Below are 25,125 nucleotides of genomic sequence, written 5' to 3' on the forward strand. Positions count from 1 at the left end.
CGGATAAACTACCATAGCAATAGGTGAATCATGCTGATTAGTTGCACCTGTAAGATTAGTATCTTTGAAAAGACCGGTATTGTATTCAATCTATGATTGCAGACATACAGGTGATGAGTGCAACCTGCTTGTAGTACAGCGCGAAATGTTCAAAATTGTTTTCACCTATTGCTATGGTAGTTAATCCGATAAATGACGTAACTTCGCCAGCGTATGCCCGACGTGTTATGTCCGTTAAAGCCTATTACCGGTCATAAATCTCTTCTTTCTACATGAGCATCATCAGAAAATTTAACCCGATTTTAAATGTTTTCACTGAAAATTCACTTTCAATAAACGCCCCTCTTTAGAACAAATTACAGACAATGCGGTAGGTATGTCATGTAAGAAAAATACAAATTCAAAAAGTTCCAAAATTAAGACCAATTTTGTATTTATGTAGGTTCTATTATTATTATTATTATTATTATTATTATTATTATTATTATTATTATTATTTTAGTTTGACAAAGTAGTCCCATTTTACAGTAGACTTAGCTCTATATCGCATTTTATACATGTAGGCCCTACTATGGTGGACATCTTTGAATAAATGACAAAAATAAAAAAAATTACACTGACTCCCATCATCATGCTATTTTATTCTTGGTGGGGGGTCCCAAATTTACAAAACGTCGGCTTCAATAAAATTGCGACCTCCCTATTTCGGCAGCAAATATTTTATGACCCCCCCTGTTTACACCCCCCAAAAAAACAGGCATCAGTCTTTTGAATAAAATAAACACACTATCTGTAGTCATGCTGTGTTGTGACTCCCTACATTTTGGTCATCAAAAATATTTTATGACACCCCCTATTTTTCTTTCCGTATATATTTGGGACCCCCCTAATCATCTTATAAAATGTAATTGCATGCCTTTCTGTTATCATGCTTATGGCTTAATAAATTTCATCTCCATCTACATCCAGGGCCACACAATCAAACTTCCACCATTGGCACTGTACAAATAATTAAGAGAACACACCAGGTACCACCATCATGATGATCAATTGCACAGTTGGGAAACCACCAACCAACAGTATTCACAGAGCTGCTCACATTACAACCCCATGCACTGAACTGACCAATCAGGTGCATGGATTTTTAAGAAAATTTGTTCTGGACTATGAAAAATGCTCATGCATATTACTTTTGTCCATCAACATTTGACTGTCTCCACTTGTACTTCCTACACAAGTAGCTTGAATAAACCTTAAACTTCCGTAGAAAAACTTTGAAAACCTCAGAAAAACTTGAAATTTGAGTATTGTTGGTTCCACTTACATCAGTTACATGTATTTCAATGGGATGTAATTTGAGCTGGTGATGTAATTGGGTTATAATGAGCTGTGGTTGATTCATTTGCATAAGTAGAATTTGTACAGAAGTTTGCTTGTGGGCCATACTGCCCCCCCCACTGAACCCTCTGGGGTTAACATTTGCTCCCCCCCCCCCCCCCCGAAACTCGTGTAGGTTATCCCAATAAGGATGGTCAATTGCTCCTGCGCCTGAATTTTTCACCCGATCATGGAGGGTGCGATGGAGAGTTTTCAGTGCCTTTATCACTACAGGTATCTGCTCCCCCGACCGTATCGGGACCCCCCCCCTTGTCATGTAATAGCGTGGCTATCTCCTCCCAAAGCTTTTTTATCCCAGAAATACTTTCCGTGTCTCTCCAAATTTTGAGTATAGCCAATGTTTCCTTGTCATTCCAATTGACCCCTCTATGGAAACGGGAAATCACAAGCAGCAAATAAAAAAGAAGCTAAAAGGGAAATGTAAGAAAGAACAGATTTTAATGTTCATTTTCAATGATTCTACCTGTTCAGTAATTCTTCCTGTTATAGTGAACGCTCCCATTTACTTCTTCTTCTTCTTCTTCTTCTTCTTCTTGGATACTGCTTAACGTCCCAAGTGGAATAAGGCAAGCAGGAATTTGCGCATGCGTGTGATTTTCTTAGTCTCTTATGTTGCTTTCCTTTGCTTTGAAATAGCTGTGTAGTGCTTCCTTGAATTGATCAGTGCTTCCTTGATCTAACGGTGATGTCCGAAAAAAATTATCGCATCCGGGCCAGGCCTTGCCGTTTGAGGCGAGCGATCGCTCTCGCTCGCCGCCGCTCGCCCAAACTCGATTTTTAGTGAGCGATTTTCCACTCGCCATAGACACTAAATATCACTCGCTGCGAATCTCCCAAAATCAGCCACTGAATCAGCCATTTCAGTATTTAATCGATGCTGTACTCCCTCCAAGCGTAGAAAGTGAAAAATGTTAGCGCGCTTCGCGCGAATTTCAACATAAATGTACATAAATACCGTATCAAGACAGAAACTCTACTTGATTATTTCCTAAATAAGTGATATTTGTGAAAATTCGACCACTCGCCTACAATCATGCTAGCGAGTGATTAACCACTCGCCTTTAAAATCTAAACGGCAAGGCCAGCATCCCGCTAGTTTATATTAATATTTGCAGCTGCAGCCATAAATTACTCTGCTTAAAATTTTCCGCGAGTGATATAGGCCTACTCACAATTATATCCGGCAGCCCAATAGTGCTGCGTGTCCACACGTAATTACTATTACCGGACGTAACGTTTCGATCGGTCTTAACAGCTCTTAACTCTGGTCATCTTCAGCCTTAAATTGTCGGATTTAAAGCACATTACGTCGGATATAGTAATTTTTTTATATCCGACGCTCATTCACACTGCCACTTATATCCGATACTATTACCGACGTAATTTAAGTCCGGTAATAGTCCGACTGTGTGAACACGACGAGTCGGCAATAGCTCTATGTCCGACGTGTTTATATCCGAGCTATTACCGGTCATAACTAACCGGAAATGGTCAGCAGAGCTAATGTCTCCCTCTCTTGCCAGTTCATTCCTCTATTGCGTTTGATATTCGCACCTGCATCCATGATGATTTTGTTTTATCTCTCACTGGTCACACTATTTATACTCTGCTTCAAATCAGTTGCGCGAGTAATTTAATTTAACCCGGAAGTGTTCTTCACGCTGAATCACGCAGAAAGGTGAAAGGTCACAGTTATATCCGACAGCCCAAAAGCGCTGTTCAGTGTTCACACGTAATTACTATTACCGATCGTAACTATTCGATCGGTCTTAACAGCTCTTAACCCTGGTCATCTTCGGATTTAAATTGTCGGATTTAAACCACATTACGTCGGATATAGTTATGTCCGACGCTCATTCACACTGCCACTTATACCCGATACTATTACCGACGTAATTTAAGTCCGGTATTAAGTGGTTTAAGTCCGACTGTGTGAACAAGGCTTCACACACATAACAAATGCACTATACGATCAAATAGGTTGACGACAACGTTTGATTGAATGCACTGCATTGCACCATGATTACGGTGAAGGACACCGGTTCAATTCCTTTGTATGGAGCCAATCAATAATTTCACGCACATCCTCTATTATTGCCCAATTATTTCCCGGGATGATTGCACACTGTGAAAGAGCTATTGTTATAATGTTTGATGAAATCGTGTTTAACTACCGTATTTGCTTAAGAACGGCACAATACAGATAAAGCAGGCAGATTTACTACATGTGGTACATGTATATACATATAGGGAATGTGTGTGAGTCGAGTATTACCTAATTATAATAGGGGCGTATCCAAAAATGAATTCACGCCCCTTTCAAATGTCGAGCCAAAGTGCAGGCCCTATGATTAGTGCTGTATTTTTCTGGAATGGGGGAGTAGGCCTATGTTTATGTCCCAACTTTTGAAATCATGTAAATTGGCATCAGCCAAATTAATTGTGCTTGTAGAAAAATATCAGTTTAGTTAGTTAAGACATAACTTTAATAGACCACAGCGGCCAAGATAGTAAGTGAGGGTCTTTCCCCCATTTTACCTTATTATTTCGGCTTAAAATGACGCACACCGTTCCTAACATTTGCTGCTATAATAATATTAACATATAAAAGTTGACTGATATCGAATAATTATTATGAAGATATTAGACCATAGAGCAATAATTAAATCTCATTGCAAAAAGGGGGAGCGTCGAATTTTTCGCAGGTTGAAAGGAGGCTGCTGCAAATAGGCACGAGATTTTTGGCACAGCGGCAACTTTTAAATATAACACTCTAAAAGGCTTAGGAACAGTACGGAAACATTAAAATTATTATCATTTCATCAAGCTCGCATTAAAATTGGGTTCCCAAAATGTTGGCTTGTACAATTTTTTAAAGGTTTTTTTGTTTGTTTGTTTTGTTGTTGTTGTTGTTGTTGTTGTTGTTGTTGTTGTTGTTGTTGTTGTTGTTGTTGTTGTTGTTGTTATTGTTTACATGCCGAGAAGGGGGACAAGCATTTTGTGGCAGGTCATTTAGGACTGTACTCCTTGGATTTGCGGGATAATGTGTGCACAACCCCTAAATGGAATTTATACTAGTGGACAAAATATGCACATATATGGGTCATCATGGGTTCTTGCGTTTGGTCAATTCCAGGTATGTCAGGTAAGCATGATAAGGGGCTTGGCAAAAATATCATTCTAAATTTAAAATGCTCCTCTGCCACAGTAGTGAGCTATACATATCGTAGGCGTAGATCCCGGGGGATAAATCCCCGCCAATATTTTGCCAAGGGGATGGTCCATGCAATCATCCCCCCACCTAATGTTGACTCCTGAATATGGGTTTCTAGCCCAATTTACCTCATATTTGCCCATTTTAGCCCCAAAAGTGCACATTTTCGCGCGCTTCGCGAGTATTTATTCCACTTTTGCACCATATTTCATCAATTTAGCTTCCAAATAGCAAAATTTTTCGCCTCTTTGCGCGCATTGGTACCATAAACTTATTTTGTCGCCAAAAGGTGATTCATTATACTTACAGAATTTTTTTTCCAACCCCATCCCCCAAATGTCAAAAAGAAATCTACGCCACTGCTTGCAGTGCCGAGTCCACTTTTGAGTGACCACCATTACCTGCGGACAAACACTGTGCATGATGTCCTATAATTAAATTGAAGGAATTTAATCATTCTATACCCTTAAGTATGTCTGAGTTTTTGCCATAGCTGATGCAATGAAAAGTTGTGTGCTGCCTAGCTCTTAAAGGTATACTATTACATGTATATGAACGAATACGGTGTTACAGTATTGTACCCCATCCTGATTTATCGTGATCCAAAGCTCTCCCCACAATGGTAACTGATATGTGTTATGTTAATGCTATCTAATGAAGACAACACAATGTGTGATACGATAATGCTATTAAAAGAAAGCAAACGATGTTAGGTATGTGATAATGCTATACCGTATATTATTATAGCATATGATTCTATATATTTGATTATAATAATGCTTTCTACTAAAGATAGCACATGATTCGGTGTGTGGTATGAAAATTATATCTACTGAAGATAGCCCATGATGATATGCGTGATTATAATAGATTATAATAATGCTATCTACTGAAGATAGCACATGATGCTATTTATTATATGCGTGCTTATAATAATGCTATCTACTGAAGACAGCACATGATGCTATGCGTGATTATAATATTAATGCTATTTACTGAAGATAGCACATGATGCTATTTATTATATGCGTGATAATAATAATGCTATCTACTGAAGACAGCACATGATGCTATGCGTGATTATAATATTAATGCTTTCTACTGAAGATAGCACATGATGCTATTTATTATATGCGTGATAATAATAATGCTATCTACTGAAGACAGCACATGATGCTATGCGTGATTATAATATTAATGCTATCTACTGAAGATAGCACATGATGCTATTTATTATATGCGTGATTATGATAATGCTATCTACTGAAGATAGCACGTGATGCTATGCAGGATTATAATAATCCTATCTACTGAAGATATAATGCTATGCATGATTCTAATAATCGTATCAACTGAAGATAGCACATGATGCTATGCGTGATAATGCTATCTACTGAAGATAGCACGTGATGATATGCGTGATTATAATAATCCTATACTGAAGACAGCATATGATGCTAGGTGTGATTATAATAATGCTATCTAGTATCTACTGAAGACAGCACATTATGTTGCGTGATGCTAACGACGTACACATGATGCTGTGTAATAAACGCGTAGTTTAATTGCAATTGAATTGATAAGAGAACATGATATGAAGGTTAACAGATGGAGTTGATATGGTATGATTTCTATTCATAACGTAATACCGTATAACAAGACGATCATGTTGCGTATCTTTAATAAAGTTGTGTTTTTATTCAGATTAGGCCTATGATGATTGATTGTACTGTCAGTGTTCAGTATACCGCAAATTTCTAAATGCGAATATTATATTGGTACATTGGTTAACGAGGAAATTATGCCAAATGCCAAAGGAGAACCTGATAATTCGGGATTGTTCGTGTAATTCTGTGTGTGTGGGGGTGTGTGTGTTGAAAGATTTCACTACAACAAAAACATACAAACAAAAGATGTCAATAAAATAAGTTTGAAATACGTGCGTCCATGAACTTACAAAATTAAGTTATTAATTAAGTAATTAAATAAAACAATATAAATCGATAACCAACGTTATGTTGCCGAAAAAATGGTCTGCATAATGCATATCAGCAAATATTGCTTGTTGTAGTAAAACACAACACATTGAAGAAGAAAATTCTTGCTCTTTAGCTCTCTTTCGACTTTCTTTGCATGATGTCATAGTAACTATACGCAGCAATGGCAACAATAAACGATTAGCAATGCAAGTAACAAAAACAGATGACGGGGTTATATCAGTACCAACTGTCAAAAGTACTCGCGTATATAGGTTTGTGAAAATATCAGTCTTCATCCTTAGGGGGCAACATATATTGTTATTTTATTGTTCAGTCAAAATAATGTGTGTTTGTTTGATGCGAGATAAGAGGCGTTCTTATAGATATTTTCTTGATCTCGTTTGAATATAAAAGACTGGGATCTCATAAGGAACCATTGAACCATTTTAGATACAGGGTGTCCCAGAATGATCTGCACCGTGTTTTAATAAATATTAAACATATGTAAGAAATACCTGCAATATTGGTGGACGTGTTAGCTACTTATTCTGTTCATTTCATAACATTATCTTTATTTGTTTTGATGTAGCATTATGTAATTTAAAATCAAAGAAAACTTGGTTTGTTTTATTTTATTTACAGTGCAAGACATGGATGCTTCATCATTATCAGTCGCTGTTGCTGCCGTATGACATGTATGATGTAGAGCTAGGCTGCGGCAAAGTAAAAACGAGCCATCTTTTCTATAAAAAAGGAAGGTTTTATTACAAACTCTAATGGTGACCCGCAGGTCAAATTGCTAGAATTGTACATTAAACACACCTAAACTGACACAATGCAACTTGCAGGCAGCAGCTTAATCAGCGCCAATATTGCAACAAACAACTATACAAACATCCAAACAAACCCAACCCCATCCCCCAGTAGGCAATGGAGGACAAAGTGCCTTGCCCAAGGACACAACACGTTGGCACGAGCGGGGCTCGAACTCGCAACCTATGGATTATGAGTCGGGCGCCTTATCCACTCGGCCACACGTGCTATACCACCACCAGATCAATTTTTTAGTTATTTTTTTCAACCTTTTTTCAGATGGTTCATTTTGATTAAATTTGGTTGCAAATTGAACCACTTTTGTGTATCAATGGCTGTGGATTGTTTATTTTATTATCGGCGCGGTGACAATATCGAGATTATTAAATTTGACAAACATTAGTCACAAGAGGATGGCAAAATGATCTAAAATGTGTCTCATGTAGTGCCAGAGCATCCCAAAACAAAAAGACAAAAAGCAATTATGTACTTTAGCTATTATGTGTGCAAAATAAATGGAGTTCAATTGAAACTGATTTGAAGATAAGATCTCGAATATAAAAATGGTCACAGGACAAATTTTGCAATTTTGATTTGGACGTAGATTACATGCGTCCATTCTTTCTTTTTTTTCTTTTATAACATTTTCCTACTAAATAATGCATAGTATAGAAATTTTCTGAGATTTTCAAAACAGCTTTCAAAGTTTGGTAGGTCTGAATAGTAAAGTTATTGATCATTTCATTATAGAGAATTTGTGTTTTTTTGATATTGTCCCTTTAACTAAAAAACGTTAAACCTACAAATTTTCATTTAAGATATCTATGTCCATTTTCTTACAAAAAGAGTTTAATTTTTGAGAAAAAAATCGACAAATTGAGCCTCACAGATATGGCTCCAAAACTCTCTAATGAGTGATGCATCGTGCATGTGCAATTATCCAGTAGGCTATGGCGCGACTTAGAGTCATCAGAAAATTGCAAAATTGATTTACATCTGAGCTCTGGTGTTTGTTTGTCTTTGTTTGTTTGTTTGCTTGCTTGCTTGCTTGCCTGCTTGCTTGCTTCCTTACTTGTTTGCTTGCTTGCTTGTTTGTTTGCTTGCTTGCTTGTTTGTTTGCTTGCTTGTTTGTTTGCTTGCTTGCTTGCTTGCTTGCTTGCTTGCTTGTTTTTATTTTTATTATTTTTTGCAAATGGTACCTAAAAGACGTGACTTCATATACGTTAAGTCGTAAACAATAAATGATTTGGGACACCCTGTACGTTGTGTAGATATCAAAAAGTGCTCTTTCCGCCACCAGGTACACCATTTATCATCGACTCACAGACTTGCAAAATAAATCCCACAACTTATAAATATAAAACTTGTTGTTAAATGATCCGTGATGCTCAAATTTATGTACCTCACGTCACATCAATCTCGTGGAATAAATCTCAATGAACCTGAATAGTTGAACAACATGGTACATTTCGAGTCACGGTGTATCTAAGAAAATCCTTTCTCTAGCCCCGGTATGCTATAGGAGCGATGCAAGCTTGTGTCATGTACGACGTGTATTATTTTAAGGCTGTGTGTGATACTTGTGATGTGAATGAGGCTCACTTTTATCCGGGATTTCAATTGGTAGTTGAAACGAAACTTGAGTATACGGGGGATCATCCTATATGGTTGTCGACTTTACTTCAATTTCAATAATGCCAATAATATTATTTTAAGCTTTGCTATACATCATGCGGTACGCTAAATGCTCCAGTTTCTACAAACGAAAAAACACCTGTGAATGTTTTAATAGAGGATGTTGCGTACGGGATAGCATTTGATGCAATTGGGGGCTCATGTGATGGTGAAGTAAATCATGAGTGAAGCAAAGCAGCGGGATCAACAGCAATATGAAGCTTCTGGAATTAAGACGTGTGCTAATGTGACAATAGTAGCCTGTTTGAAATGGACTCGTCTTCTGTGGATTATATCAATCAACCAATATTCAATAGGCCTAGTGGGTAAGTATTGCAAATGGTTTACATATGAACTCTCCAAACTATTAATACTGCGCCTTATTTCGATAATTGTTTCCAGCTAATATTCGTAGCTATATAGATCATGCAGCATACGCAGGGTGTACTTCACATTAACACATTGTAATTTAACGTATATTTGCAATTTGCTAGCAAATTAGTTGCCTTGATTTAATTAGGTATATGCCCAATATACGGTGTGTGTATCGTGCTCCTGCTTTTAATGCATCACCTTCCTCCTTCTTATGTTTTATATGTTTTAGATTGTAAAAAGTTCTTTTCTCACGGACACATTTAGAACTTATGTTCACAAAATCAAACATATTTTATAAACTTTTTTCGGCATAATTTCCTCTTTATCGTATAACCAATCACACCGCATTATGAATATTTCGTATTATAACACTTGCTATACAGCTGTCTTGTCTGAAGTTAACATGATACAGACACGCTGTACACAGATGTTATTACACATATGATATTAATTGACATCATACGTTTCAACTCTATCTGTTATCATATCAGTTCAACACAGCATCATGTAGACTAATGCCTTCCTGTAATATAACATTATAATCGTGCATATAGCATCATGTGCTATCTTCAGTAGATAGCATTATTATAACCTTGCATAGCATCATGTGCTATCTTCAGTAGATAGCATTGTTATAATCTCGCATAACATCATGTGCTATCTTCAGTAGATAGCTGTATTATGATCAGTTATAACATGTGCTATCTTCAGTAGATAGCCCTATAGACACGCGTAGCATCATGTGTTATCTTCAGTAGATAACATTATTATGCTCACGCATTGCATCATGTGCTATCTTCAGTAGAAAGCAATATACAATAATCTCACACAACATCACGTGCTATCTTCAGTAGATAGCATTATCATAATCACACATAACATGTGCTCACGTGCTATCTTCAGTAGATAGCACTATTATAATCAGGCATAACATGTGTAATCTTCAGTAGATAGCACTATTATAATCAGGCATAACATGTGTTATCTTCAGTAGATAGCAATGTTATAATCAGGCATAACATGTGTAATTTTCAGTAGATAGCACTATTATAATCACGCATACCATCATGTGCTATATGTACTTTTTTATATTATAAAAAAATGTTAGAGTGAACAATAGCCCATGAGGAGTGACACCTTCTTTAGATATATTAGTAAATAGCATGATCATTACGTATGCATTACAGCATCACAAATGCTGTCTTCAGTATATTATTATAACATGCATATAGAATCGTGTTCAGTAGATACGATGAAAGATCGTGTCTTAGCAATAGAGTCTTGCAATTACACACGTCTTCAACAATAAAAAATAATGTAAGAAATATAATCATTCAGCTAGCTAAGTTAAGGACATATTGTTTGCATTAAAGCGAGTGTCATGGACGTCTAGACGTGCAATGGACAAGCAAATTCAAAAAATATATAAAATATACACGATCTTGCTAAGGGACTGATCGTTATTTACGGCAGGGGGGTAATGGGCGTTTTGGAAAAAATATCGACAAAAAATTTCGCGTTCCCCCCTCGCGTCCGCTCAAAATTTTCGGATTCCCCCTTGTTTTTCCGAATTTCTCCATTTAAAACTTAACATTCCCCCCTCTTGGTTCAACGAAAAATTTCGCGTTCCCCCTCAAGACCCAATTTTTTTTTCGGATTCCCCCCTCAAAACGCCCATTCCCCCCCCCCCCCCTGTGGTAAATAACGATCACTCCCTAAAAGTACACAAAATTAATAATAATCAGATAAAACAACACAGAGAACGTTTATCTTTGAAAACAAACAGTAGTGAAACAAGAAGAATGAATGAGGAACGAATTTGGAGAAAACCTTCTGTTAATAAAATACTATGCTGAGCCACCAGCCTGGGTGGCTCACGCTCCAGTAATTTCAGATGATTGAGCTCAGTAATACATCAAAGAATGTCTTCCAATTCATGAAAACAAATAGATAATCAGCTTATCGGATTAAAAGCTTAGAGGGAAGGTCTTGCTGCTCAGCGAGTGTTTGTAATTATCAGAAGGTTTTCTCCGAATTCATTCTCTAATGAAAGAGAGCCAGATTAAGAAAGGGAGATAGAAAGAAGAGAATATCCACTCATTCATTCATTCATTCATTCATTCGTGGTTTATTAAAAGACACGGTAGCAGCTAAAAGCTGAATTGATGTGAAATTTACAATCATTAAAAAAAAAAAAAGCATTACATATATTTAAATATCAAAAATATCACTTAAAGTACACAAAATAAACCAAGGGGCGAGACCTCATCCTGCAACCAGGTCCGCAGCTAAAAGTGCGGTCAACTGAACATGGGAAAATGGTGGAAAAGGGGTGGTCTCACCCCAAGGATAAAATTATTCTAATACTGACCAATAAATATGATATTGCACGTGAAGAAATACATTATTCAAAATAGATAACAGTAAAAAGAAGGAGTCGTGTTGGGGCGAGTCATCATGATCCCAGAGGGGTGAGAGAAAGAGGTGGAAAAGCACCAAACCCCTAATGAGGGCATGATCACTCGCTCCAAAGCAACTACACCAATAAAACATATCAAAGCATACAAGAAGATCAAAAGTTTAAATACTATTGTACGTATGGAATATATATAAAAGATGTAACACAGGCATTGTAAACAAAAGCGACACATGGTTAAATTGTTGAAATGCACATCAGGTATGAAAACATCACTATAAAAATGGTTGGCACATATTGCAGTTAAGAGTTCAGCAGTCTGGTTAGGTAAGGTATTGCACTATCATAGTATCTTTTGGTTTTCCAAGTTTGGGTTGTAAGTTTGTGAGCTCCACGCAAGTTTCTGCCATGGGCAGAACGCCTACCAGTGGGTAACCAGTCACGGAAGGTTGGGTCTTCAAGTAATTTTTGGCAAAGTCAAGGCATATTTGATGCCTTCTTGTAGCCAACGAGTCTGGGGAGCATACTTGGAGTGCATCGAGAATAGAACCTAGAAATCTGTAATCGATGCGCAACTAATTAAACATAGATGAAAACTTGCAATTGTAAAATAATTTCTTCTTATCCTGTATAGAGATTTGGAAATCCGTGTTATATAAATGCCATTTTCACTGCATGCTTGTTTGTTATTGTATATACTGTTGTATTTTCATGTGTTTTTCTTCAGATGCTAGAAGCCTTCGATTTAGAAGAGGATTGAGTTCATACGAGCCAACGTCTCAGCCTTCATCTTCTGCAACTTATGCAAATTTGGTAGGTATTTCTATGTGTTATTTCTGAAAATACTGCAGTGGACTGTGGCAGTGGACCATATAAGTCTTAATTTAAGGGGGTACTACACCCCTGGCCAATTTTGTGCTTATTTTTGCATTTTTCTCAAAAATTATAGCACATTGGTGACAAGTAAGATATGCATGTTATAGGGGCAAGGACTAAAACTACTGTACTGAAAATTCAGCAACTCAAAGCAAGTAGTTATTGATTTATTGATCAAATATTGGTTTTCCCTCATTTTTGACTGTAACTCCACAACTGTTTGTCTGTGCTGGAATAAAATTTCCAGTGCATTAGTTGTAGTCCTTGCCCTTATAATATACATATCTTACTTGTCCTCAATGCGCTATAATTTTTGAGTAAAATGCAAAAATAGGCAAAAAATTGGGCAGGGGTGTATTACCCCCTTAAACCTACAGGCTGAGTCAAAAAGAAGTAAACTCATGTTTGAGGGGCTGTAACTCGAGATCTGTAAAGAATCTGCTAAACATGAAAATACCACTGGAAAGAGCAAATTCTACACGTCTAAATAAAAAAAAAAGAATTGTTGCAATAGCTTACAGCAAACTCAGGTTATACTCAGTTGAATACAACCACCCATTTTTGTAGCTGCACACGGTTTTACTTCCCAAGTAGGGCCTACCTATTATATTGATTGGTAAGGCGCGATATTCAAACGCAAATAAAGTTCTGTGGCAGGTGTGGTTTCGATCAATAAGTCCTACATGTTAAAGGGCTCTTTTCAATTTGAATTTTACCTCATTGCACTACATTATAATAAAACGGGCCAAATGACAACATGGCACCAAAATTTACCGCACGGGAGCGCACTTTTCTGTCGACGAAGTATCATGAAACTAAGAGTCCCACTAAGAGCCTTTTTCGTCTCCAATTTCCTACAGCTGACCGGGTTTCATGTAAGGGAGCAGTTTATAAGAATGTGAACAAGCTCAATGTGCATGGGACACTAAGGAACAGACAGCCGGAAGCTTCAGGCAGACCACGAACTGCTAGATCACAAGTGAACATTGCCAGAGTTAGACATGCGTTACAGCAAGACCAAAGATCAGCTCAATCCTTTACCCAACATTCCCCAACAAGCTTCTACCGGATCGTTCGTAAAGACTTGAATTGGTATCCCTACAAACTATTGTACCGTCATGGACTTTGTTGAATATTAATTAAAAGCAAAAGTTGTCTTTTCAACAATAAATCCTGTTAGCACTTTGCTGATTCGTCGAAATTGAAATGGATGAAATCCAATCAGCCGTGTGCAGCTACAAAAATGGGTGGTTGTATTCAAATGGATATATAACTTTAGTTTGCTGTGAGCAATTGCAACAATTCTTTTTTAACTAACTTAACTAACTTTTGTACCGATTTTACCAGACCGAAGAATGATCTAGATTCGATAAAAATTACAAGCTGTGTTTTGACAACAATAATATTTACAGGTACTACGGTATGTGGCCTAATACGTTTGTATTTTGACAAAATAACTTGTTGACAAATAAATTCAATGAAATACGCATGATATGTGTGGGGTGGGTGCTGGGGTGTGTAGGGTGTGTGGTGGGTGGGTGGGGTGTGGGGTGTGTGTGTGTGTGTGTGTGTGTTCCCCCGTCCTCTCTGTCTCTCTCCCCTCCTCTCTCTCCTTCACACTCTCTCCTCCCTTCTCTCTCTCTCTCCCCACCTATCTCTCCCTCCCTCTCCCTCCCCTCTCCCTCCCCTCTTCCCAATTTGTTTCTTAATTGACCGCCTTTCAATAAAAGACATTTGAATTTAGTATGCATACATTACCAGACATAAGCCAATAATGTTCCATGCATGTAACATATCCTTCGGAACTCCAGTTCAATTATTGTATTCTATACGGTACAAGGTTACCGTGTTGATATCTCGTGCCTTGACAAAAAAGGGAAAATTCATGCACTTCAAGTTCGGCTTTGGCCCGAGAACAGATAGACTACATCAAAAATGTTGGGAAATTCTAATCAGATATTTTCTTCCGAGGATTGCATGTGATAAGCCTTGTGAATTGTCTATTTTCAGAATGTCATTAATGGAGCAATAGTCCTTTAACAATGTTAAAATGCCCGTTTTCTATTACCCGGACTAATAGAAACCCTTTAAACCCTCTCTACTCACTGTCTGGGATTTATGTTATTGGATTGAACTTCCATGTGAGTTGTTGCATGAAAATCATTCGAGGCGACGTCAGCGGCACATGAAACACAAGAAATAACAGCCTGTAAAAATGATTTATTCACAGCCTAGCACTTAACGTTTAGAATTGAATTACAAGTGTTTGTTTGCAACTGCATGGACTCCCAACAAGTACAAGCAAGTTTTAGACAAGAAATGAATGTATCTTCGACTATCTATTGAGTGAAAAAACGTCCCTGGGTGACAACTAATCCACAAATAATTAGCTTTTAAAAGAAAATGTTGACACTTATTTCACAAAATGTAGCCTCAAAATCAGATTCAACCGGTTTCAAATTTGTAAGTGCATTGAAAAAAAAACATTGTTTGACATCGGAGACGCTCACGTTTTCAGAGATTTTATCAATTTATCAATGATTTTAGGCAAATTTACATCAAAAGGACAATATCTTCATCATAATAATAATCATTATCTTTTGGCTGTGGAGCAGGCGACCACAATATTTCGCTATGCACATACGTATATCTTTGGCAAGTGTGGCTATCTGTTCTGTTTGAATGCATTCACAGCTATTCACCATACCCTAGAAGTTACGTTAAGAGGTGCATGGACATCCCGGTTGTGCCACGAGTTGGTACGTAATTTACGCTAATGCCAATGGAAGAAGACGAAGGATGTGGACAAGAGGCTCAGTGTTGGTCATGGCATATATGCTAGCATTTGAGACACGATGTCTTCGTTTAATATTTAGCATAATCCTGAAGCATTAGGGTCGAGTTTGCCCTCCGTGTCCTGTGACAACGCCCACTATTCGCAACAATATAGAAGAGGACGGTCACACATGTTAAATAATGGATAATTGCGAGCTTATTAAAAAATATTCCAGTTTTCAAAAAGCGCGCAGTGTTAAGGCCTTGCATCTTTTTAGGTCGCTGGCAGCAGATACCATATTGGAAATTATTAGAAATCTGTCACATGGTTGATGGGTTCGTCATGCCTTAAAGTGTTGGATGGGAATGACAGTTAAGTTGAGTTGACAGTCATATACTCCGTCTTATGGGGCATATATATTCTTCTGCTGCTGCTCTTATATCAGATATAGTCAGTTAGTAAGAAAAGAATGAAATGAAATGAAATTATGGCCAAGGATAAGGTAGATTCCAGTAAGACAATGTAAGTTGTAACCAGCAGAATGCAAATCAATTTAACGTTTTAGCTGGATAACGACTGGAGCGACGAGGATGTGTTACAACTTCTGAGTCAATATCACAGGTGAAATTCTTTAGTAGAAAGTCAGGTAACACTATAAATAGGAATGGAGCCAGAAATTAACTTCATCCTGCAGAACTTCTGTGGAGATATCAAAAGGATCGGAGATGATGCCATCTCATGAATTACCATTACCGCACTTTTTGGGTTATTCTAAAGTGCGCTTATGGTATTGGCCACAGCTTATGGTATTCCATAATGTCGCAACACTAAGAACATCACCTTTCTGTTGATAGAGTCAAGGGCCTTCTTGAAGTCTATCAATGTGGCTGTAAGAGGAAGCTGATCTTGGAAACCAAGGATCCATTCAGTGGCGTAACTACGGTTGGCAGCGCCCGGGGTAAGAAACAAAATTGGCGCCCCTACCCCCCCCCCACCCCGAGAATATCTTAGACGCGGGCAATTCGCGAATATTTTGACTTTCATCGCTTGGAGGGGCGCAGAATCGATGGTGAATAGGTCAATTTGGCGCCCCCTACGGGTAGCGCCCGGGGCACGTTGCACCCCACCCCCTGCCCCCCGTAGTTACGCCACTGGATCCATTATCATTCTAAGAATTAAAATCTGAACTTGTCCCTTGACGAAATCCAGTATCTTGTTGTAATTGTTGGCCATAATTGACAGGAGGGATATTCCCCGGTAGCTGATCATGAGACGAAGGACTACCTTTTTGGTAGAGGAACAATGTAATTTGGTTGTGGGGTGTTAGAGTACTATACACTTCGGTGCACAGCCACGCATTGTGTCCATTGCATCCCGCCATTCCGGAGTGCTTCAAGTGTGATTGCACATGTCAACATCTGCAGTACAGCCTTATTGTTCTTTATTTGGTATGGCTTTCAGTGTCTCCTCACATGTTGAGGAATTGACCTGGATTGGTAAGTCTTGTAGGCAGCCGGTGCAGGCATTTCAGAAGATTCATGGATGCCCATTGTTGTGAGCAGAGAGCTGAAGTCTTCCATTCATTCTGACCCTGCAAAGAGGTCTTTGTCACTTGTATGCTTGTTGGTAGAGTTCCATCTCGTTTCTCCATCTTGACATTCGGCATTAACTTGATTTTACTTCTTAGTTAGTGAAGCTTAGGAAAATATTGAATTACAGTGTAGGTCAATGCATAATGCTATACTTGGTGCGATGTTTCTTTTTAAATGTTACTTCTTACAAGGGGTTAGTGTAGCTTAAGAATATATTTAATTAAAATATGCGTCAATGCCTATGCTGCTTGGTGTACAATATAGTTTGTGAGATTTTATTGAACACACGTTGAAGAGTAAAATGTAGAACTATGTACTATAACCAGAATCAATCAATGTACTTGGCTTAAAGCTTGTTGTATGCATGCACTATTAATATATAAGGCATTGAACTTGACGACATATTGTTAGCAGTATTAATAAAACCAATAAATCACTATCAATGACATTATTAAAGGGAGAGTTGAAGTAAGAAAAGATATTACAGGAATTAATTTGTTTAATGTTCCAGCTATCTGTCTGCCTATCTGCGTTTCTTTCTTGTGTTTGTTAGTTTCTTCGTTAGTTTCTTTCTTTATTTCCTTCTTTCTTTCTGGTCAGGAAGCAGTTGGCAGTTTGGCACAATAGCTCCGGAGTATTACCATAGAACATTCGATGGAACATAGCAGTGACACCAACTGCTCTAACGGTGGGTCAATGCTGAATTTGGAGAGAGGAAGGTTCTTCCACAGGGATATCTATGATGCGCATGGCACGCCCGCCCATCTAGCTTTGATACTGATATGGGATGTTGGAGTTGCTCCATGTCGTGCTATAGCATATTCCATCTTGATCTGACCATGCTCTTGTAAATTATGGCTCTGTGAGCAGGCACCAAGTAGGGTGCAGCTTGGTGGAGGAGATCAGTACGCTGGGCTGTTGTCTTTACCATCTTGGTTATAACACGGTTCTAAGATATATATCTCTTGCGAATGAGTTTAAGAAGTTCCACCCTATCTAACAAAAAATTGGAGGACATGGTTAACTGCTTACATAATATCTGCGGTTGGAAAATATGACGGATTGGCATTTAGCAGCTTCGAAAAGTACATCCCATGTAGAGGCCCATGTTTTGGTTGAGAGATACAGCGGTAGCTTGTCTGTTCCCTCTAGACTCAGATAAAGGTCCTCAGGGTAACATCGTTAGCATACAAGATGGACGTATTTGTCACCCTCTGAGATATGTCATCAATATAAAATATAATAAACAGGAGGAGACCAAGGATGGATCCTTGTGGGACACCAGCATTGATCCACTTCAGACTGGACAATTTGCCATTTAGTAAACCTTTATGGAGCGGTTCGAGAGTGATTACATCACCAACTTTCCAATGGGCTGGCATGTGTCCACTGTGGAAACAGAGCTGATGGAAGAGCCGTGCTAGAGGTGTGGTCAGTTCAGTAGCTGAAAAGTTTTCAGAAAAGGAGCGAGAATCTAAACAGGCCCAGACGCTTTGTTGATATGCTAGTTACTGAGCTGTTTTTATGTCAGAAAGTCACACTGGAGCCGGTGGTGGCAGCTAGTGTATAGTAAAGAAAACTGTGAGCTTTAATCGTTCTGTTTATTTTTCTTGCATTTCATTCTCCATTAGTTTGATGTTTTACATTCTTTCTATTTTAATTACATTTCACTCTGACTTTTCATCGTGCACGCCAGTAAAAACACAGTCTAAGTTTATGCCAAGCATTTTAATGTTTTAAAAAACATTCAAAAACATGGTTGCATTAATGTAAAACCATTTTCTGCTCTACTTAACAAAGTAAATATAGGTCGTATTGGCCTTATTTTTCAAGGTTAACAGAATTTAAGAAAAATCTTAATTCAAAACGATTTTCAATTGAATTTATATTGCTATAAATGATAATCTAATTTTATGAATAGAAATAATTTTAATGGCGCGGTGATTTAATCTCCAAGTATAGGCCTAACTAGTATTTTGTTATACATGTATAAGACTTCCCTGTTAATACACGTCAATCATTATTTTAGCCACAAACATATGATCAATGTCGACCAACTTAATGCTTTTTCTAAGTAACGAAAAATGAGACCAATTTAACAAATTAATTAATAACATTTATATAATCTCTCCAGAATTGCCTGTATGCTTGCTATATGACATTAATTTATCATTGTCAATTTATACATCACTTAACCTTGAATAAAAGATTGTTGTTCAGGATGTTCTCTGAGAGCTTCTGAATCAATTGTATCCTTTTCATTCCTGCGTGCGAGTAAGCAAATAATCAACTAAACCTCTGGAGGCTATAGAAACAATGCCCCCTGGCAAAAAATCGAAGCTTTTATATTGGGGAGCAGAAGTGTAGTTTGGAACACAAACGGAACATTGATGTGAAGTAAGAGCTGTCCACCTACTACGTACAATCAACAAGACATAAATATTATTATCTGCGATGCCTTCGTAAATGGAATAGTTCCAGATTTATTCAATTGTTGTGGGGAGACCGTGTTAGTTGAAAAAGTGAGAAAGATGGATATTGTTGAACCACGTAACATTATCATTTGGCAATTTGTAGATAGGTACGTATGTATGTTTATCAGGTGGGGTATGTGTGGGGAGGGGGTTCTATTGTTTCGAAATTGGTTATCTGGACGTTTGTTTTCCTAATGATAAGTTTGTATTGCCATTTTCCCTCCCGTTGTTGTTGTTTTTGTTGTTTTTTCCTTTCATATTTGAATCTTCATAATTTTGCCTGTTTGTAATTCCTATCGCGCAACTCAGATATATATTTTTCCTATAAGGTCTGTTTCTGTCAAGTTCTTTCTTTGTTTCTTTCTTTCTTTCTTTCTTTCTTTCTTTCTTTCTGTCAATCTTATAATGAGCCACCGTAGCCATATGCTTTGAGCTATGTTGACCATAGTTGGTCATTAGGACCATTGGGTGGGGGGACAAATGAAACATGATCAACTTCAGGTCAAAGGTCATCCAGTTCCGGTCAATGGCCAAAAACGTGATTTCACTAAAAATGCTACTCCTTCCACAAATTACACAGCACGATGATGGCACTTTGGTACATGCATCAGCTATACCCAGTGTCTAAAAGTTAATGTCCAGAATCGGGGTCAAAGGTCATTAAGGGGATACTTCCGGTATATGACCAAATACCCTAAAATGCTGATGCTGTCGCAAATATATATAGTACAACAATGTTACTTGGTCATCAGGTACAATAGCTGGTGGCACAAATGTCACATGACCAACTCAAGGTCAAAGGTCATGGAAAGGTCATTATGGCCGAAAATGTTATTTCCTATTATTTTTACTAAAACTGCTACTCCTTACACGAATTACACAGCAAGATGACGTCACTTGACACATGCATTAGCCTTGAGGTCAAAGGTCATACGAAGGTCATTATGGCTGATGTGATTTTCTGTTCTGTTACTAACAATTCTAAGTCATTCCACAAATTATAATATAGCATGACATTACTTGCATACATCCATTGGAGTCAAAGGTCATTGGGTCAAAGGTCATTGGGGTCAAAGTTCATGTAGGTATTACTTCCAGTATGAAGCAAAATACCTTAGGAAGTCGCACTATAATAGCGCATGACCAAAGTTGCACAGAAATATTTACATGAATCTTGAATAATTTTTGGTTAGGCCGAATAAAAAATAATCATGTTTCGCGTCTTCTCCCGCTTCCTTTTTTGAGGTTTCTTCAGTTTATAATTTTATTTTTTGAAATTCAGTTATAACTTTGAAAAAATGTCTAGGGAGTAAAGATGCTTTCTATAGCCTTGCTAATATACAAGAAACACTTTTGGAAGGTTTTGTGATAATTAGAAGAGGCCTATCTCGTTGAACAAGATATAAAAAGAGGCCTCCTCCTTTTTCCGGGCATTATTGTGTGCGCTAAAACAGTTCTAATTATGGGTATTTGCAACAATTTTATGATAAAAAATAAAAAGCCCCCTCTTCCTCCTTTTTGAAACATGTTTTTTTATTTTACTTGGCCTTATCAAAATGATTTCACATACTGTAATATTATGGAAAATAATTATGTAATATAATTTATTATTATAATTATAATACTACAAACATCTGTTCATACATGTATATTCCAAGGAATTATACATAATATATGCTGGACCTTTTGAACTTGCATATGCTATAGGTGAGCTATAAACAAATTAACCTTGGTCTCTAGCCAAATTCCAAAGTTATAAAAAAAAAAAAAAAGACCTCTCAGTAAAATCAGCATAATATACTACTGCTTACATGCATTCATGCTATATAGCTGGGCTAATTAGATATAGGCCTAGTTAATTAGCTATTGCTAAGGTCGCGTATATGTGTATGCGCAATTAGCTCTAGGTTTCTTTCTTTCTTTGCACATCCGCCATCGGCGATGTGCATTCTTTTTACCGCGTTCTTCTTCTTTCTTCTTCTTCTTCTTCTTCTGTCAACACTATGATCAGCCATCGTAGCCACATGCTTTCAGGCATGTTGACCATACTTGGTCAGTATAACCGTTTGGTGGTGCCACAGATGTCACATGATCAACTTCCGGTCAAATGTCATCCACTTCCGGTCAATGGCCAAAACTTGGATTTTCACTAAAATGCTACTCCTCCCACATATTACATAGCACCGTGACGTCACTTACACACATGCATCATCTATAGCCAGTGTCTAAAAGTTATACCACAAAATTGGAATCAAAGGTCATTAAGGGGTCACTTCCGGTAAAAGTCTGAAAAATTTGTAAAAATATTCAAAAAATCACTGTCTTTACAAATTACATAGCAGAGAGTCGCCATTAGCACACATGCATCGCTATTATCTAGGGTCTTTAGGATGCCTACAGTTTTGGGGTCAAAGGTCATTAAGGGGTTACTTCCGGTCAAAAACCAAAATTATCAAAAAAGTTTAAATTTTTTTTATCTCAAAATGTAAACAAACCAGAGTAATATACCCATCATACATGAATTAGTGTTACATGGTGTATGCATGGTATTTTTTATTTTGGGGGTCAAAGGTCATTAAGGGGTAACTTCCTGTTTTAGCTAAATAACTTCAAGAATTTTTATCTCAACAACTAAACATAGTAGAATTTTTTAATTAAAAGTGGAACAATGCATTTTGTCGTTGTATATAGGGTTTTACTTTCATTGAGGTCAAAGGTCATTAAAGGGGTCAAAAGGTCAATCATAAATTTAAAAAAATCATAATCCATGTATAAGTTCCGATAAAGCTGAAAATTCACCAGGAATATTCCTTATGACATCCTAAGCACTATGTAATATTTTTGCGGGGTCAAAGGTAATTAAGGGATCACTTCCGGTTCTCACAGATTCGGAGTCATAACTCATTTGTCACTGCTGGCTGTGCATCCTCGCGGTCGCAGGCGAACGCAATCAGATCTCGTTTACATTATTGATTTTTATTTAGGGTCAAAGGTTATGAGGGGTCACTTCCGGTGTTAAACAAAATACCTTCTAAAATACCTGGCGGTTGTGCATGCTCGCGGTCGCAGGCGACCGCAACCAGATCTAGTTGCACATCCGCCATCGGCGATGTGCATTCTTTTTACCGCGTTCTTCTTCTTCTTGCACAGCCGCCATCGGCGCTGTGCATTGTTTTTACCGCGTTCTTCTTCTTCTGTCAACATTTTGCAGACCCCCCCTCTTGAAATTTACAAATTGCTCTAGCTCCGACATACTTTCATGGATTTCAACCGAACTTAGACACACTCATCACTGGCACTTGCTACAAATGTCACATGATCAATTTCCGGTCAAAGATCATCCACTTCCGGTCAATGACCAAAACGTGATTTTCACTAAAAATGCTTCTTCTTCCACATATTACATAGCACGTTGACGTCACTTACACACATGCATCATCTATATCCAGTGTCTAAAAGTTATACCACAGAATTGGGATCAAAGGTCATTAAGGGGTCACTTCCGGTAAAAGTCTGACAGATTTGTAAAAATATTCAAAAATCACTGTCTTTACAAATTACATAGCAGAGAGTCGCCATTAGCACACATGCATTGCTACTAGCTAGGGTCTTTAGGATGCCTACAGTTTTGGGGTCAAAGGTCATTAAGGGGTTACTTCCGGTCAAAAACCAAAATTATCAAAAAAGTTTAAAAATGTTTTATCTCAAAATGTAAACAGACCAGAGTAATATAATCATCATATATGAATCAGTGTTACCTGATGTATGCATGGTATTTTTATTTTGGGGGTCAAAGGTCATTAAGGGGTCACTTCCTGTTTTTAGCTAAATAACTTCAAGAATTTTTATCTCGACAACTAAACATAGTAGAATTTTTTAATTAAAATTGGAACAATGCATTTTGTCGGTGTACATAAGGTTTTTTTTTCATTGAAGTCAAAGGTTATTAAGGAAGTCAAAAGGTCAATCATAAATTTAAAAAAATCAAAGTCCATGTATAAGTTCCGATTACCCGCATATTTTACATTATTGATTTTTATTTAGGGTCAAAGGTTATGAGGCGTCACTTCCGGTGTTAAACAAAATACCTTCTAAAATACCTGGCGGTTGTGCATGCTCGCGGTCGCAGGCGACCGCAACCATATCTAGTTTCTTTCTTCTTCTTCTGTCAACACTATGATCAGCCATCGTAGCCACATGCTTTCAGGCATGTTGACCATACTTGGTCAGTATAACCGTTTGGTGGTGCCACAGATGTCACATGATCAACTTCCGGTCAAATGTCATCCACTTCCGGTCAATGGCCAAAACTTGGATTTTCACTAAAATGCTACTCCTCCCACATATTACATAGCACCGTGACGTCACTTACACACATGCATCATCTATAGCCAGTGTCTAAAAGTTATACCACAAAATTGGAATCAAAGGTCATTAAGGGGTCACTTCCGGTAAAAGTCTGAAAAATTTGTAAAAATATTCAAAAAATCACTGTCTTTACAAATTACATAGCAGAGAGTCGCCATTAGCACACATGCATCGCTATTATCTAGGGTCTTTAGGATGCCTACAGTTTTGGGGTCAAAGGTCATTAAGGGGTTACTTCCGGTCAAAAACCAAAATTATCAAAAAAGTTTAAATTTTTTTTATCTCAAAATGTAAACAAACCAGAGTAATATACCCATCATACATGAATTAGTGTTACATGGTGTATGCATGGTATTTTTTATTTTGGGGGTCAAAGGTCATTAAGGGGTAACTTCCTGTTTTAGCTAAATAACTTCAAGAATTTTTATCTCAACAACTAAACATAGTAGAATTTTTTAATTAAAAGTGGAACAATACATTTTGTCGTTGTATATAAGGTTTTATTTTCATTGAGGTCAAAGGTCATTAAAGGGGTCAAAAGGTCAATCATAAATTTAAAAAATCATAATCCATGTATAAGTTCCGATAAAGCTGAAAATTCACCAGGAATATTCCTTATGACATCCTAAGCACTATGTAATATTTTTGCGGGGTCAAAGGTAATTAAGGGATCACTTCCGGTTCTCACAGATTCGGAGCCATAACTCATTTGTCACTGCTGGCTGTGCATCCTCGCGGTCGCAGGCGAACGCAATCAGATCTCGTTTACATTATTGATTTTTATTTAGGGTCAAAGATTCTGGGGGGTCACTTCCGGTGTTAAACAAAATACCTTCTAAAATACCTGGCGGTTGTGCATGCTCGCGGTCGCAGGCGACCGCAACCAGATCTAGTTGCACATCCGCCATCGGCGATGTGCATTCTTTTTACCGCGTTCTTCTTCTTCTTCTTTCTTCTGTCAACACTTGCAGACCCCCCTCTTGAAATTTACAAATTGCTCTAGCTCCGACATACTTTCATGGATTTCAACCAAACTTAGACACACTCATCACTGGCACTTGCTACAAATGTCACATGATCAATTTCCGGTCAATGGTCATCCACTTCCGGTCAATGGTCAAAAACGTGATTTGCACTAAAAATGCTTCTTCTTCCAAATATTACATAGCA

The 25,125-nt window shown here is 37.6% G+C and overlaps 1 protein-coding gene across 1 annotated transcript in view; it reads left to right on the forward strand.

Moving 5' to 3' along the window:
• Positions 1-8,861: 8,861 nt before the first annotated feature.
• The window catches only part of LOC140149850 (uncharacterized), a 67,530-nt gene continuing 51,266 nt past the window's right edge, over positions 8,862-25,125 (forward strand). Inside the window, exons 1-2 of the mRNA XM_072171883.1 lie at positions 8,862-9,404; positions 12,597-12,682. Of these exons, the coding sequence (XP_072027984.1) occupies positions 9,260-9,404; positions 12,597-12,682 (231 nt within the window). The 5' untranslated portion in view covers positions 8,862-9,259. The remainder of the gene's footprint in view (positions 9,405-12,596; positions 12,683-25,125) is intronic.

The sequence above is a fragment of the Amphiura filiformis genome, chromosome 1 (genome assembly GCF_039555335.1).
Source record: "Amphiura filiformis chromosome 1, Afil_fr2py, whole genome shotgun sequence".
Taxonomy (NCBI): domain Eukaryota; kingdom Metazoa; phylum Echinodermata; class Ophiuroidea; order Amphilepidida; family Amphiuridae; genus Amphiura; species Amphiura filiformis.